The sequence below is a fragment of the Mytilus edulis genome, chromosome 9 (genome assembly GCF_963676685.1).
Source record: "Mytilus edulis chromosome 9, xbMytEdul2.2, whole genome shotgun sequence".
Taxonomy (NCBI): Eukaryota; Metazoa; Mollusca; class Bivalvia; order Mytilida; family Mytilidae; genus Mytilus; species Mytilus edulis.
The window spans coordinates 81716944-81735842 of NC_092352.1; the positions used below are offsets into that span (position 1 = coordinate 81716944).

At 31.0% G+C, this 18899-nt stretch overlaps 1 protein-coding gene across 7 annotated transcripts in view; it reads right to left on the reverse strand.

Annotated features, from left to right (window-relative positions):
* Nucleotides 1-18899, reverse strand: part of LOC139489175 (ras-related protein Rab-26-like) — a 108535-nt gene that overhangs the window by 12282 nt on the left and 77354 nt on the right. For 2 of the 7 annotated variants that reach the window (XM_071275347.1, XM_071275343.1), the window contains exons 3-5: nucleotides 11803-11844; nucleotides 5257-5323; nucleotides 252-304 (exon numbers count right to left, since the gene is read on the reverse strand). In XM_071275347.1, the coding sequence (XP_071131448.1) occupies nucleotides 252-304; nucleotides 5257-5323; nucleotides 11803-11844 (162 nt within the window). Of the gene's footprint in view, nucleotides 1-251; nucleotides 305-5003; nucleotides 5071-5256; nucleotides 5324-11802; nucleotides 11845-12691; nucleotides 12803-17287; nucleotides 17490-18899 lie in introns of those variants that run through there. The other 5 variants (XM_071275341.1, XM_071275342.1, XM_071275346.1 and 2 more) reach the window with 5 other exon arrangements.

Below are 18899 nucleotides of genomic sequence, written 5' to 3' on the forward strand. Positions count from 1 at the left end.
TTAAAGGTGTACTCACTCCTAGTTATAGATCTACCCTGGATAGAAGGTTAAAGGTGTACTCACTCCTAGTTATAGATCTACCCTGGATAGAAGGTTAAAGGTGTACTCACTCCTAGTTATAGATCTACCCTTGATAGAAGGTTGAAGGTGTACTCACTCCTAGTTATAGATCTACCCTTGATAGAAGATTAAAGGTGTACTCACTCCTAGTTATAGATCTACCCTTGATAGAAGGTTAAAGGTGTACTCACTCTGATATTGTCAAAGCTGGCTTTATTTGTAACATCATATAACAGCAGTAGTGCTGAAAAATACAAAACCAAATACTTTTAACTCAGTAATTTGTACATGAATTTATCACTTAAGATTTTTGAACAATGCACAAAATTAATATAAGAAGTTGTGGTATGAGTGCCAATGAGACAACTCTCCTTTTTTTTTTTTTTTATTTATTTCTGTGATACCCATCCTGGATGTTTTCAGTACACTTTTGTACTTATAAAAATATTGCAAAAATTTCTGAATTTACTGTTGCATGTGAACATTTACAGGTACATATATATAAAATTTACTATATCTTTTAATTAGTCATTACTCTTCATTGCAGTCATGCTAATTTAGTCTTCAGTGACCATTTCAATATAACATTAAAAATTAAAAATACATGTATAGAATGCTATAAATGTTTCATGGGTTTTGATTTTTGTTTTATAGGTATGTTGTCTCATTGATGTATACCCCTCATCTCCTGTCATGCTTTCAATGTACGCAAACAATTCTCCAATGAAATTAGAAATTGGTGTATTCCTATAACTAAATGTATATAATTTAAGTTGTTGCTATTATTAGCCTTCAATATATATGATATACAAAAGCTGCTATATATTTAATAACTGTTTTTTATCACTGAAATTATCTTATGTTAATAAAGTTCAAAACTATAATGCATCATGATATTAAATATACATGAAAGTTTTAATATAATCTAGCTATTGAACAAACATAAACATGATGTTGCCTAACTATTGTCATATTCAGACAGCATGTGCTATCCCTTAACTTAACTTCCTTCTAGGCAGAAATGACCTTGCAAATTGTATGTCTGTCTGGTTACAGAGATATGATTTTACCATCAATGCATTAATTGAATGCAGTAATTAAGATCTGTTATTGATCATCTACATTTATATCTATTGATGATATTAATTCACTAAACATAAAAAAAAATCTGGATTAGAGGTGGCAATGAAAGTAAATTATGTTAAAAACAGTTAAACTATTCAGAATTATTAAATCTTTTTTTTTAACCAAAACTGACGTGTATCACCCCAAAAATGAACACTTTAAGGGTCATTTCATCCATTGTTTTTACTGTTAGTGTGTTGTGTCAAAAAGAAATTATCAGAATTTAATGATAAAGTTAAAGGTGAATTTCAAGGACGTTTTGGGCCTAAAGTGAACCTTAGCTTGTCCTTATACTTAAATGGACAAAAATTAATCAATCAAAATAAAAGGTATTTCATTTAAGCTTTTTTGCAACCATCTACTTATATCTCAATGAATATGTTGAAACTTTCAAATCGATAATAAATATCTTCAAATATTTTTGAAGCAGACAATGTTTTCGTTTGAAGGCTTAAATACTCATAAGGTAAGCTAAAAAGCATGATCTAAATCCATTTAAATCTATGCATCAATAAGCTTGTATCATGTTTTTAATGTAAGGTTATTTTAAATTTTGAATACTAATCTACTTAAAATTTTAAAATATCTTCAAATCGTGATCATTTCAAATGTATAAAATTCATCATTTATTCTATAAGTCAAAATCGTTGAAATAATAAGCTTCAATATTTCATAATACATTCATAACTATATGTTTCACTGGTATAACACATGAAAGGAATAGCATATCTGTGTGTTTCACTGCTGACTTCATTATTTATCAATAAAGAAGATTATTACACTTTAGGGTAAATGATAATATTGCCTTTTATTATATCTTAATGATATTTTATTCTTTAGGGAATTTGGCTTATCTTTGATACTTTCTGTGTAATATTTTCACAACCTTTCTGTACTCAGATTTACACACTGACAAATTGAAGACATTTTTATAGTTTATACTTTGCATTTTTTTCATCTAATAAAAACCAACAAATATATCTATTTACAGAGGTTTATCACATATTTTGTACTGATATGTACGTTTTTGCATGGCCAATAATAGCCGGAAGTCAAGGTTGGTTATCAGCCCTCGGGGCCGATATCGATATCAGCCCTCGAAATCCATATCAAGCCCCCGAGTTTAACTTCCGGTAAACTGTCAATCAAAGACTATTTGTAAACAAGTTGAACACAATGAAAAGAAATTTAGAAAGTTACGAATCTGCTGTAGAAGAAAAAAGTAGAAATCAACAGTGAAAATCACAAAAGTTCCCGTAAAATTTTGACGTCATAAAGAATTTATAAAATATATGACGCCACACTGGAATGAGTAGCGATATAGGATTCTTCTTAAGCATTTTTAACATTTGTAATGTAACATTTTAAAGTCGTTTAATATTTGCAATTCTTAGAATTAATATATTTATTGTTAATCATTTCTGAAACTTTTCACAAAACGTTGTTTACCTACTGTGATACGAACTTTTTTAAACTCACAGTGATACATTTTTTATTTTATTTTCGTTAAATATCTTTTTGATTTTTGATGAAATATCAAACATAATTTGGTGTAAGCTATTTGTTTTCTCTTGCTTAAAAATATGTGATAAATAGATTATTACATGTCATTTTTCATATGGTCCCTGGCTTGATATGGGAGTCTAGGGCTGATACCAGGGCAATATGAAAAATACCATGTAATAATCTATAAATATCTTCCAGTTTTTCCTTGCAACTGCATTAAATGATTCCAGGTTCTATTGTGATGTTTTCTTGTTTTTGAGAAAAATCTTTGAGCGTTTAAAAAAATATAAAACAATTGACAAAAACATCCAACAAGATAATTAAAAATTCACTACTTGTTCATTTAAATCACCAAAGTTCTCTGGAATTATCTAAATGACCCTATGTCAGACGTCTACAGAAGTAAAAAAGAATAATAGGATACTCAGAGCTCTCAAACATAAGTTGGGATCGATACAGTTTAAAAGATATCACTTTCTCTATTCTTTTGAATCTTGATAACAAATGTAATTTTTTTTGTAGGAAAGAAAAATTTTATATATTCCTGGAAAGAAGATAATAAATCACAAATTAATTAAAATCATGCATAAAAATCATGCAGCTACATCAATGGTAAATACTACATTGTACAAAAACATAAAATTCATGCAAAGTTTGTGGTCTTGGTATTAAAGTTGTCTCCCTTGTAACCAAGATAAATTTTCTACCCATGATATTTTAGGCTGTCCAAATTCAAAGTTCCTATTTGGGCTATCTTCATGATATTTTTTTCATTACCCAAGCACAATACATAACCTACTTTTGTTTTTCAGGCAATACCCATACAGAATTTGTTTGGTTTTTTTAAATAAAAGTTCCTGTTTTAATAGATTATTTCATTACATTAACAATATGCTGTGTGATGTGAATCAGGAAACAAAACTAAATTTCAAGATGTTGAAATATAAACAAATTTAGCTGCAATATAAAACACAAAATCAAATTTCAATAGTTTGTCAATATAATAATTAAAGGAACGCCATATTTTAATGTAAATTTGTTTTTATTTCTACAAAATCTCATGTCAACATGATCATGATAAAATTCCAAATCAACTGTTTACATTCAAAATCTAAATGAAATTCTTAAATCTATTTTACATTTCCGTGATTTTGTCAGACATCAAATTGTATTTAAATTACCTAAAAGGACATTGTATTATCTACTAGATTGAAAACTAAATATTCATGTTTTTTTCTGCACTTGTCCACAAAATATCTGTAAGAAATCTATTTCGAAGTACTACAGCTGATCGATGATATAAAAGAATAAGAAAGTGAGATTATTTTGCAGGGAAAATGCTTTTGACCTTGCTTTAGCAATGTTTAGGTAACTGTCACATTTAATGAATGTACTATATCCTTTAAAATTGTTTTATTTTCATCGGGAACTTGTCATGTGGTTTTTGCCTATGGAAATTGATAATACAGTTCTAATATAATACTATTGAGCTAAATACTTTTAATGACTGATTTATAATGTTAAATTTTTTCAGAACTTTTGAATCTCACTGATAGAGACAAAAAAGTGAAGGGTTAAAAGCTGTAAAGGAGTGTACCCAGCAACATTATTTAGTTATCAGGTGTCCCTCCAATAAAGTCAAGAATGACATTAGTGTACAACTAAAATGTTTTTCCTTTTTTCCTTCCTTTAACAAAAACATTTCAGTTGCGTTTCTACAATATCCCTTTAACCATCCCCTATCCTAGAAAGCACTGGAGGGCAGAGGATACAAAGTAAACTGCAAAATAATATTTCTTCTTCATTTAACCTAATATAGGTATGGATAAAAATGTAAAATTGTGATAAAAGGCTGACAAAAAAAGAGAGATACACCAAAAATATTGATGAGAGACATGAATTCAAGTAAATACTGTAGAATTATTACTCAAATCATACTAATCTTTAATACTTTCTGTTAAATAGATGCACAACCTTTCTGTACTCAGATTTACACACTGACAAATTGAAGACATTTTTATAGTTATATTTTGTCATTGGGTTGCTAATTGTGATAAAAGGCTGACAAAAAAAGAGGGATACACTAAAAATATTAATGAGAAACATGAATTTAATGAAATACTGTAGAATTATTACTCAAATTAAAAGTACAACTGTATTTCATTTAATATTACCAGTATACATTTTTGTATTGCAATTACTAATTGAATCATGTTCCTCATCAGTAAAACAACAAATAAACATATTCATTAAAAAAGCGCTGAAATGTGAAAACATATAAAAGGGGGAGGCGAGGCACATCAAGGAAATACCATGAGCATCTCTGTAATAGGCATGTGTAACACTCCTAAATCTCTCTTGACCTGCTGTGTCCCAAATCTGTAAATAACAAGGTCAAGGTCATGATTATCGTAACTATGGAAACAAATGTCTGAAGAGGTGAAGCTTCCCATTCAAAAATATCCTCACTTTATAGCTGAAAATATAAATATTTTGATAAATCTAAGTTTATAGAGACAACACACTCTAAATCAAACATTAAATATCGTTGTCATGGTTACATACCATTTGCATCACGGTAATATGCTCGGGTTATACTACGAAACCTCTCTTGCCCTGCCGTATCCCAGATCTGGAAGAGAATTGGTTCAGTTGGTATGCAAAAAGACAAATATTTAGATATAAGTAGATGTGGTATGAGTGCCAATGAGACTATTCTCCATCCAAGTCACAATATTGCTTTCAACACGGAGCCATAGTTCACACTGAACAGTTAAAATCAGTTGTCCCAAATGAAATTGGCTACTACACAATGTGCTTCTGAGAAACCTTGTCCTGTTAAAGACTGTTAAATAGGAAAGGGTGTGAAAAATATGTGATATGCATTTAGGTGGCTATTACAAACAATTTAAATAAATTTAGTTTTTCTGTAAATGGTATAATACAAAAGATCACTGATGTTTAGGCCAATGACACTGCTGAAGTTTAAGTCCTAAGGATAATATTCCTTTCTGTTTACTTTGTTCTTTTCTTTGCCTAACAACTTAACAGTTTATAAGATTCATTAAACATGTTAAACAATGTTAAATGAATATTGTGTGATAACAATAATGAAAACTTCTGGATATTTTACATAATAAAGCCCTTACACGAATTCAGACAAAATATTAAGGCTAAAGAATTTTACAATTAATTCAGTACATGTGTACTACAAACATATATATGATCACAATGACCGAATAATGAAAAAGAAAAAAAGAGAGATAAATTCAATTTCATTAGTCAATATTATTTCCATTTTCCATAAATATTTTACATGATGATGATACAAAAAACAACCCCTTGAGAGTATTTCTATCAAAAATAAATCAGAAAATAAGGCAGCTGGTTTTCCCAACTAATAAAATTACCAATGAAGATCTGTGTGTGGTCATCTCTGGACAATTAAGCTGACTTATGACATGGTTAAGATGACCATTTCTCAGACAATTAACATGAGACATTGTCTCAGAAAAAGATCAGACTAAAATAATTTATTATCGTCAGTGATATTGGAAACCCACACAAGTGATAGAAATTGATCTTGTATTCAAAAGGCACCTCCATTATTTCAACTCTTGTAATAAATATACATTCTTCAGAGATATTATGTTAGATGTTAGACACCTACTTAATTCTGATAAATTTAACTTCTATCAAAATATTACAAGCTAGATGAGTCTGTACAACACAAATGACACTTTTGTAGCATAAATATCACAAATAGTTCTTTAACTAGAGTACAAATTTGACCAATTTGGTGATCACTCATTTTTTATGCAATGACTGTTTACAATCAAAGAGCTGATAGCTCTGAGGTGGAAGAAGGTGAATAAAAGTTAACTTGAATTACCATAAAAGCAGCCCCACTTACCCAGCCTGCTTTGTTCCATTATCGTTATGACATATTTTATTTTCTTCAAACAAGAATGTGTCATAAGTACATGGATTTCCCATCAGTACAATCATTTTCTATGTTTAGTGGACTGTGAAAATTAGGTAAAATCTTTAATTTGGCAGTAAAATTAAAAAGATCATATCATAAGGAACACATTGTGTACTAAGTTTTAAGTTGATTGGATTTCAACTTCATCAAAAACTACCTCGACCATAAACTTTAACCTGAAGCAGGACAGACGGACAGACCAGAAAACATAATGCCCATAAATGGGGCATAAAAATAGTAAGACTTGTTGCATACCCGCCAACTTTTAAAAGTTCCCATGGGGGTTTTTAGTGCGCGACAACAATTTTAAAGGTTACAATTTTTAGCAAAGTATTTTGCACGATCTGGATTGTCTAGAAAAACTGTCATATTTGTATGATGAACTTACATGCCTTTTTCTTAAGTCTGTTTGCATGATTCTAGTTATTAAATTGGTAGAAAAGATAAACATGTAGCTAGCAGACCAGGGTTTATTTTCTTGTAATAATATTAGCTAGATGCTTGTTGAAATTTCCAATTTTGAATTATGCACAAAGATGGACCTTAAACAGGTTGGGAACAACACTCCAAATGAGGGGTCACCCTCATTGGAAGAACATAACAACCTACTCAGGGGTTAAAAAATCCACTAGCCCGACGCCCGGGACTACAACATTTAGGCCTCGGGCAACCAAAACTTGTAACCCAATATGCCCGACGGACTAGTAACAAAAAATTCTTGGCGTTTCCAAAATATAAAGTGGAAAATCCCCTCATCACTATTTAATCTTAGCCAATCAGATTCGACTACGACATCTGGGATTCCCAGAATTTGAACTGATTTTTTAGAAGGATCCCGTACTTTCAATATCGATTTTTCAGTACAGGGGTATTGTACATTGCTTATGCAACCAGAGAAATATAATATAACCAGATCCTTCTGAATAATTTATTGAATTATAAATGTGAACCCCTTTTAACAGCAGACACCCGACTTTTGTCTTGTCAGATAAAAATTTGTAACATGTGCACATGTTATGGTAGCCATTTTGTTTTTGTTTATATACTGTGAAGAAGCCTCTAGAACCATGACCTATACATTAACAATCTTCAGAAAACTTAAACTTGATGCAATAGTATTTCATCATTATGATTATGATTATCTTCATTGATATTCAAATAAAATTTATAAGAAATACAATTTCAGTTTAGAGACTGTGCTCAGTTTGGAATCTATTAATAGCGCACAATTAGCTTTCCTGTAATAAATGTAAATATGGATGTTACTGTACTTCGTTTATAAAACTATTATAAAAGACACAAAGTATGGATGGTGATATTTATTCACATATATATTTGTGGTCATTTGATTTATTTTAATAAATTAAAACTAAAAACAAGTATGAGCATAAAATGTAACCAGCTGATATTTCTTTTACACAAAAATGATGATGTATCTGATAAAAATTACTCCAATCCTTTTATGCCAGGCATGCTTTTATATAACCATGTATAGAAGTGGTCAAGACTTGTACCATCTCGAGATTTGAGCAAGTCATTATTACAGTATATTTAATGAGTATTCAATTATCGAATTGAATATAATATCTGCTAATGGAATATTTTTTAACTGTAAGTTTTGTGTATCCAATTTGCAAAAAATCCACTGTACAATAGATAAAAATTGTCAAGTTTATAGAATTCATTGTTTATTGCAGGAAACTCAGAATGTGGAAGGCATACTCGGGCTAGTAGGTCAGTTTTGTTGGGCTATTAATTCTTTCAACAGGGCTAGTAAAATCCTGCTACCAATTAGCCCTGGGCTAGTTAGCTTTAACAAAATTTCTTAACCCCTGCTACTGTAAAAAATTAGCACCTTTATATTCATATTATCTGATGAAACTTTTCCACAAGAACTATGCATCTATTAAGTATTAAATGGTCAAAACATGTCAAAAGAATTTTGTGATGTTTCTAAAATTATATCTTCTTTATTAATTTGACCCCTCATTTTTTTTCCACTTTTGAATTAAAAATCTTAAAAATTTTCTTTTTTTTTTTTTTCAACAGTAAAATGATCCCTTGTTTTAGGGACAGTCCCTCATTTAAGGGACACCACTCATAATGTGTGTGTGTGTGGGTGTGGGGGGGGGGGGGGGGTCCTAACCTGTTTGTTGGTCTTTGTGAAAAAAGAATAGTACATTGTCCTTTAAATGATTTAATTGAATACAAAAATAAAATATGTTACAACAAGTATTATGTCAATAAATTAGTGAAAAAAATACTATTTATTATCTTTATGGTAGTACTGCATCATTGAATTTTGTCAATCAGCCATGTTTTTATCCTTTAGCTGTGTAAGAACCTGCTTGCAGATGAAAATTCACATGCCATGCTCACGATTTACAACTAGATGAAAACAAGAATGTGTCCCCAGTACACGGATGCCCCACTCGCACTATCATTTTCTATGTTCAGTGGACCGTGAAATTGGGGTCAGAACTCTAATTTGACATTAAAATTAGAAAGATCATATAATAAGGAACATATATACTAAGTTTCAAGTTGATTGGACTTCAACTTCATCAAAAACTACCTCGACCAAAAACTTTAACCTGAAGCGGGACGAACGAACGGACGGACGAACGAACGAACGAACGAACGAACGAACGGAGCCACAGACCAGAAAACATAATGCCCCTCTACTATCGTAGGTGGGGCATAAAAACATAAGTTCAAAATCTAGCATGTTAGAATTATCTCCAGAGACAACGTTTTTGATATGCTTATAAGTTGATCATGAGAAACACAGAATTTGGTTGGCTTAACACAATTGTCTCACCTGGGGAACAAAATAAGGAACAGATGATTTTCACTAAATCGTGTATTAGAGTTTTTTTACGATACCCTTAAAATTAATATTTTGTTAGAAATGCAAGGACGTATTATAAAACGTCATTGATAAGAGTAAAGAGAATGAACACAGGGAGAATGTACTATACGGGCGAAAGAACTCAGGACGAACATGTAAACAGGGCGAGTTGTCCCGATACCAAATTCACGCATGCGTACTACAAATATCTACAGTAAAAACATCCAGTTACTTATTAGTAAACAAATAACGTTCATGTAGATGAGATGAAATCTAATAATTTACATAAATAAAAGGGTACATATTTACGATAGTGATTGTTTTTCAATCCTAATTTACAAATTAAATAATTCAGATGCTTAATTATGTGTAAAAATCGTTGTCAGGAATCAGAAGTTGTTATGAAATTGTAATACACAGAAATGAATACGGCATATGGCGGTTCAATGATTTTAAAGTCGGCACCATAGGCCTTCAGAAGACTTCAAGTCTTCTTCCACCAAAAAATCAATCTAAAAAAAATAGGAGATATATATACCCAAAATTTGGAAAAACTCAGCTTTCCAATTTTCAAGGAGTCACAACTTCACAAACATCACAATGGACAAAAGTCAAACTTTATCAGGGATTTCTTTAGATAAACATGCAACTCTAACCATATATCAACCACTATTTTTCCATTTGTAAAGGGACATAACTCTAAAACAGTAAAAGTGACACCCCCTTAATTCAAACTTGATCTGTGTTTTGTGGTAATAAGTATTGTGTTCCAAGTGGTTTTTTCTCGTTTTTTTTCTTGAGCCTTACTGAAGTTAAAGGACAAAAACAACATATTTATCTATTTTTTAATTTATATAGGGGCATAACTCAAGAATGGTACAAGTGACACCTCCCTAATTAAAACTTGATATTGTTTTGTGGTAGTACGCAGATATTACCCTATAGATATCTAAATTACTGTTAAATGTATTGCCAGTGTTATGCTAATCTCTGAGCAACTATCAAGACTAAAAGCAAAATAAAAATTTCAGTGATATTTAATAAAGATTTCGTAAGACTATATTAGTCTATATATATGTTTCCTATAAATTGATAAGCTTCCATACTCAAAGATATGAAATAAAGAATAAAACTGGCGAGAAATTTTATCTTCCATCTAAAAACATGGTTATAAAGATAAAATAATATGAAATTTCTTCAATTTCCTATTTTACAACAATTAATATGCATCAAATCATCTTTATCTCCTAGCAACCAGAATATTCAATAATTATTGATTTCATTTTTCACTTCATGAACTTTAAATTGAATCCAATGTTTTCATTTCAATTTCATATGATTTTTATTGTTCAAGTTTTCACAAAAAAATTAGAACATGTTGAACTTGTTCACTTGTAAACTACAAGTAAAATTTTCAGAGTCAATGAACCATGATGAGGGGGTGGGGCTATATAATGTTTATGGAAACAAGACTTGCAAATACCAATAAATTTGCAAACCAAATATCACACTAAAACATGTAAAGTAAGCAAATAAACTCATCATAGATACGAGGATTCAAATTTTATAATTAAGCCAGACGCGCGTTTCGTCTACAAAAGACTCATCAGTGACACTCAAAACAAAAAATGTTTAAAAGGTCAAATAAAGTACGAAGTTGAAGAGCATTGAGGACCAAACATTCCTAAAAGTATTGCCAAATACATCTAAGGTGATCTACTCCTGAGGTAGAAAAACCTTATTTTGTAAAAAAAAAATCAAATTTTTAGTGTTAACAGTTAATTTAAAATTATGAACATATCAATGATAACTCAAGTCAACACAGAAGTGATGACTACTAGGTTGGTGATACCCTCAGGGAAATAAATCTCCACCAGCAGTGGTATCAACCCAGTGGTTGCAAATAAACTTATCATAGATACCAGGATTAAAATTTTATATTTACAACAGACGCGTGTTTCTTTTACAAAAGAAAAAGTTACAAAGTCAATGATCATGCCTGAGGGTGCAGGGACAAATATTCTCATTGGAAATGAGATGTGCTAATGCTAATACAACTGTATACCTATTAACATTGGCCTACCACCAATGGTTCTACTTGAACTGACCTAATCACAAACTAATACATGTAAACTATAAACATGTATAAAGATAAAGTTTCAAAGTCAATAGCCCAGGAATGAGGGGGGAGTTATTCATGTAATGAACATGATTATTACCCAACTAAATATCAATTTTACACAATCTTTCTTTTACTAACATAATAAATAGTTACCTGTAATTTAACCTTTGTTCCTTCTACATCTACAACTTTGTTCTGAAAAAAAGAGTAACATTTCAAAATTGTTAGTCAAACATATATATGTATGTAGGTAGCAAACAATAATTATTTTTCTTTATTCTTATTATATAAATTGTGTACAAATGTAAATCATGTATACACAATTTGCAACTTCAAATAAAATAAAAACATATTTAATAAAATATTTAACTACAGACTAACCAACATTACAAGAAATTTCTCAAATGTATGATAGAATGAAATTCAAAACAGTGTGGCTGTGGCCATTGATTGACACATTAAATTCATCCATTGACTGGGACAATTTAGGTGAACATTTGTATGTAACGACCACTGCTCACTATGTACTTTTTAAAGACACTTAAACTATGGGGTCACCAAAGGTTCTCAACACCTTAATAAAGTAATTCGAAAAATTAATCAGAAATAACACGATGTTTTGATTTATATCAATTATATAAATCAAAACATAAAGGTTATTCCTGATTACTTTTTCGAATTATTTTATAATTAAAGGCTTTAAGAATCCTTTGGTGACCCCACAGTTTAAATGTCTATCGTAGGTATGTAAATTATCCCAGTCAATGGATGAATTTAATGTGTCAATCAATGGCCACAGCCACACTGTTTTGAATTTCATTCTATATAAACTAGCCTCAATATCAAAATAATTTGTAATTGTCTACATTGTACTTCAATGTTTATAAGTGACCTCCCTTGAATAATTCAAGGGGGATAACTTACATATGATTAACTTGGTGCTTTCATGATCATATATATCTACACTTCAGTATATGCGAAATCAGGCCAGTACCACTTACCTTATCCAGTCCAAAAAGACTGGTTGTGTTTTACTACCTACCCTAAAATCTATACCAACTGTGGAAATAAAACTTCCTGATAAAAAAGCACCATCTTTAAACCGTACTAGGAGACATGTTTTCCCTACTCCACTATCTCCTATCAGCATAACCTAGAAGATATAAAAGTGTACAAAATAAGATTTAAGATCTGATCATTCATTCATCAATGTTTGTTTGAGAAATAAATATATTCTACCACTGTATCGAGTGTGATATGATATTCATCAACTTGAAATATTAAAAATTTAAATGTTATGCACATTATTTGGTTGAAGAATCTGTCTCTTACGATTTTTAAAAGATATGTTGGCAAATTCAATCCTTCCTTTCATATGATCTACTTTCAAAGTAACGTCACCAGACATCATGTAGCCTTTTTTCATGACCTCACAATAGGAAATTCAGAGGAAAGTAACAAAGTTTGACATCATAATCAAATTCTGACCAATGAATTGAGATCAAACTAACCACACTAAATTGATTAAATAAAAATAATCAACAGGTCAGGATACATCGATTAAGAATTAGAAAAAAATGATTTTATAAAAAAAAAATAACATAATTTAGGACATAATGTTTCTCGTTTGAATTGTTCTGCATTTGTCATTTGTATATGTAAAATAATAATATCAAAGTTACAACAATTTAAGTTATTATAAACATGCCTAAATAAATTTCATTCTAAATGTATACTTCGACTCCCTCATGCACTAAATGTACATGTATATATGTAATTTTATATTAGATAAATAGAATAATTAGCATAATTTATATAATGTACAAATAATTACTTAAACATGTTAAATAAAATCAGACTTAGTTAACACATACATGTATATAGAAAAAATAAAATGACTAAATTAGATTAAACACGGTTTTTGAATTCTCCAAGTAACTGAAGTAAGGACAAATATGTGCTTTCCTTCAGGTGATTTAGTATATCTTTAATTAAAATCTTGTTTGAATATATTTAAAATGTGAACAAATTGAATCGTGATAGTAGATTTAAGCTCTCATGTAAACCTCCGAGTTAGTGACATTTAAACGTCACTAGATTAAAGTTCTTATATACATAAATGTAGCTACATTGTCACACTTCACTACAATAAAATTTCATGACTTTTTAAGTAGTTTGATTGTCTGCTTACATTATATTATATATATGTACAATGTACTTCTCATGTATAATGTCTTGTACATCACCATGATCATATAAAAAAAAGAAGATGTGGTATGATTGTCAATGAGACAACTCTCCACAAGAGACCAAACTGACACAGAATTCGGTATTGTTTTTTTTTTACTTAATCATCTATATGATCCATCTGCATATGATCAATGCATATTTGAATGGGGACATACAGTTGAAACTTGTCCTTTACCCTGGGATGGGAACCCCCTTTTAAAAATGTTTAAATTCCACATTATCAAAAATACATAATGGTTTCTTCTTTTTTTGGGGGAGGGGGGGGGGAAACATATGTACATCAGGTTTATAACAGTATAGAATTTATTTGAACAATAAATGATAAATACAAATATAAATGTACTAGTATTTACTGCCAGATGTATGGAAATAAATAATAGTCTGATAGTGGTGATTCTATAAAACCTTGAATTGTACATAGTAAATGTCCTAGCTCCAAGTCAATACAATCCAATATGCATGTTTGTAATTGTGGGTCTTATTAGAAGTTTCAACACTACACATTTGCTACATGTATATGAACCTACATGTATCATGTAGGTCAAACGGTATTTCAAAGTTCTCATTATTTCTTTCAAAGATGGTCAGTTAATTATTTCAGTGCAAGATTAATTGCATGCACTAAAAGACTATAAACATGTACTGTTAAACATGTATATTGAATTCTGAGCATTATCGTCAATTTTTTCCACACATCTTAAAAAAATTCATGTAGCTAATTTGTATTGTCATGATTGTAATTAAAATGTTCAAATAACTATTTTTTGTCTAAACATGAGTAACAAACAGATTTAACTGCAGAAAATTAATTGGTAATTAACTCATGTACATGTAATAAAATTATATATGTCATTTTATGTGAACAAAATTGAAAATGAGAGATGAATTAAAAATGTTTGACCTGGTTAGCATATTTACAAGATAAGGAGTATCTATGATGAGTTTATTTACCGTCCCAGAACCAACTACTTCATCCATGCTGGTCAAATGATATTGACCACTGCTGTATATATCTTCTCTAATTCATGAACATGTACATGTACATGTAATCTTCAATTTCAGTGATAATTTGACCAATTTATGGTAATTTAAATGAAATTTTAGACATTTTAGGTGTTTTAATAAACATTTTACAGGAAAAGTCTAATTATGGTCATTATGGACATTATGGTATGATGGTATTTAGAAACAATTCAAATATAAAACAGGTTTGAAATGGTCAAAAACTCATATACCGTAATAAATGTACATATATTGTATGTACATGTATATATCTCACAAGATAATGCAAGTACATTATATGTACATTTGTAGGTACAAAATTTTTCTCACCTTATATGGGATATACCACTTACAATGACTCAAGACTGGCAATTAATTTTTCATATTTTGTTTAGATCGTGACAAGTTAAATTAATGCCGTATTTCGATGTTGGAACATTTTTGTTTAGACAATTTTTTTTAACTTAGTGGAATACATGTGATTTATCATTTATAGTATTCAAATTATTGAAATCCATCGATTTTGTAAATTATATCATATTCCATCAGGACTAAAAATGATAAAAATGTAATTCAGTGTTCTCCCCAGAAACTTTTAGAATCATGCCAGGTAATGTCATGAATGTGGTCAAATGCTACCTAAACTGATTTTCTTATAGATTGTGTTATGGATGTGATGCTCTTATTTTTCATGTTTTTAGAAACATGATGGTACATGTATTTCAAATTTCCTTTTTTACCAGGATGCTAATTGCTTTATGTGAAATATCTGGGGAGAACACTGCAGTGTATATGGTGTATGTGCTTGTGTCAAGATTGCTAAAATGCAAAAGTGCCCATCTCAAAGGTGAATTTAAATCTAGAGCATCAACTAAAATACCTAAGACTTATGACTAATTCACTTCATTCAACTGATAAAACCAATAATTGGATAATATTGTGTGAATACATTCATTATTCTCGCTACATTGAAGACCCATTGGTTGCCTTCGGCTGTTGTTTGCTCTATGGTCGGGTGGTTGTCGCTTTGACATATTCACCATTTCCTTTCTCAATTTTATAACATACTTTTATTTCATAAAATTATTAGTTTGTAGGGTTTAACCCTCAAGATTTTATGTATTGTGTGTCTAAAAGTGGGGAAACCCCTGTTCTGAGAGTTCCTCCAATGTCCGGTGATTACGCACATGCCTTCCAAAAATAGCTTATTTTGAATAGAGGAAAGATTTGCTGCTACGAAAGGTAGCTAAATTCAAACCAAGCACACTGCCAAGGATGCAGAGCAAAAATTATTTCAATCTGATAAAAATTTTACTTAAGTAAAAAACAAATTTTATCTGATGCTGTATTTTTTTAACGGACATTGGCCAAATATATTGTAAATCTAGGGATTGCAGTTATTATTTCAATCTGGAACTTATGAATTTTATTCTTTTTTATCCTTTGCAATGCTAACACAATAACAAGAACAATTTTATTTGCGTTACAGTGTTGATATAACGAAATCAGCTAATGAGCGTTATCACCGGCCGCGCGGACACCGGGGACTCCACTGTAAATAAAAATGTTGAACATTTGTATGTTGTGACTAGATTGTCATTGACGGATACAGAAACTGACTACCTACGACATTGTAACATGTGTAAGAGGGGCCTGCTCCAGTCATGCTTCAATGATTCCTTATACAACCAACCAAATTTTTTGCACAAAAAGGGGGGCTGGGCCCCCTTTAAAACCCTTTAAATCTGCCTCTGAGTGTTATGTTCAATGTACTTTGGAAAGTTGACATGCTTGACCTAATTTTAATAAAATTACAGGTATTTAATATATAACAAGTACATGAATAAGGTCAGTTGTACAAATGTATGAATTTCTAGCAATGATTAGTGAAATCTAAATAGTTACAATGTCAATGAATGTCATAGACTGAAGAGGATATTAATATCATGATAAAAATTTTGAATTGATCTGATCTTTAAAAGTATCTTACACTTTTTTTTTATGTGTTATCATATTTAATTTCAAATCAATTTTTGGGCAAAAAAAAGGGGAGACAAATAAAGTGTTGCCTCCCGTTCAACTTCCCCAGCACCTATTCCCCTTCCTCCAATATTCGCCTTTTTTTTTCTAACCTTCTTTATTTGTTAGTGGTTCAAACCCAAAACAAAGATAGGCCTATATAAGGATTTTCAGATGCCTCCAACAGTCTTATTTCTAAAAAAAACGTGCGACTGTGAGTGTCAGTGGGGTCAGGATAGTCCAAATAATTATGACGTCTGGCAAGGCTATTTTAATTTTTTTTCTGGGACGCCTTCCTCCCAGAAAAATATTAAAATAGCTTTGCCAGACGTCATACTTATTTTGGACTACGAGTCAGGAGTGTTACCTTCGTTGCCATATCATAAAGCTCTGTTGATCCTTGACGTTTCGGTTCTCTACGGGTATTGCCATTTGTCTCAGTTAATGAACCGTTTCTTTCTTTCCCCATAATAATTTATCAGGAGTTATTCCTACGTACAATAGAAGCAATTTTGCTTTGCCATGTTGAACTTTGGTGACGTCCACGATGAACAAAAACAAAGCAGTTATTTCCCCTGTCTATAAAACGCGGGAATCTTTAAATCAACTACGTCTGTTTCCCCAACGCAACTTCAAGTTTGTAACGTACTGCGAAGTACATTAAATTTTAAGAACGTGTGCTGTTAAGGAAATATTGAGACCGAGACTTTAAGTAGAGACTACTAGTAGCCTCAGATTGAGATAATACAGTGCAAAAATGCATTCAATCTATTAGAAACAATCATTAGCTTTTCTAAGACTGTATAGAGTAAGACACAGGTATTTAATCGTTGTAAAACATAAATCTATAGTATACGAACACAGTCGTCAGTGTGCCATACACGATCAACCATGGTACTAAAATACTGTATTATTGTACTACATGTACCTGTCTTATTCTCACTATTTAATATTCTTGGTGCTAAGACAATATGCAACATAACACCACATACAAGACCACTTGCTTACAACATACTATTACAAATTCCATCTAACCATTATCCCATCATAAGTGTATTTGCACTCCAGAAAAGTAGCTGGGGTAAGCAAAATTCAGTCCAGATGTTGCAAGCATTAAAATCAAAAGCTCCGCAACATGTACAGTCATACCTATTTATCTTGCTAATTGCAAATGCCTTTGACACAGAAACAAACCCAGGTCCTAGGTGGCCTTGTGGAACATGTCAAAAGGCTGTTACATGGAAACACAAAGCAATTTGTTGTGACAGTTGTGATGTTTGGTATCACATCGATTGTCAAGGAATGTCACCTCAACACTATGGCTGTATGAATGCCAGTAACATCAGCTGGGAATGCATACAATGTGGTATGCCCAACTTCTCAACTAGTCTGTTTAAGGCAGCAACCATTTGATTTTCTGGGGGGGGGCTATGGTTTTTTTTTCTGTACAAACTTTTTTTTTCGCCTGCGGCGATAAACAATCTATTTTTTTCGCGACAAGTCGAAAACAATTTTTTTCTTTCAATTTTAGAATAACATATAGTGGCAGCTGAGGGTGAAACAAACAATTTTTTTTTCTCAGAATCAAAAACAAATTATTTTTTTCTCCAAAAACTGGAAACAAACTTTTTTTTCCAAAAAAAACCATAGCCCCCCCCCCCAGAAAATCAAATGGTTGCTGCCTAACCACTCGACTATTGAAACATCAAATCTATATGACACATTGAATGACAACTCAGTATTAGGGAGCCCAGGTGCTCCAAAAGCCACATCATCACCGATACCTAAACAATGTAAAAATAAAAAGAAACAGCGTACTACAAATAAAAACAGAAAACCTATTAGAGTTCTTAACATTAATTTCCAGTCCATCCGAAATAAAAAAAAAACAGAACTTCTGCAATTGATAGACTCTGCAAAACCAGATATCATCCTTGGTACTGAAACTTGGCTTGACAAAAACTCATCCTCGTTCGAAT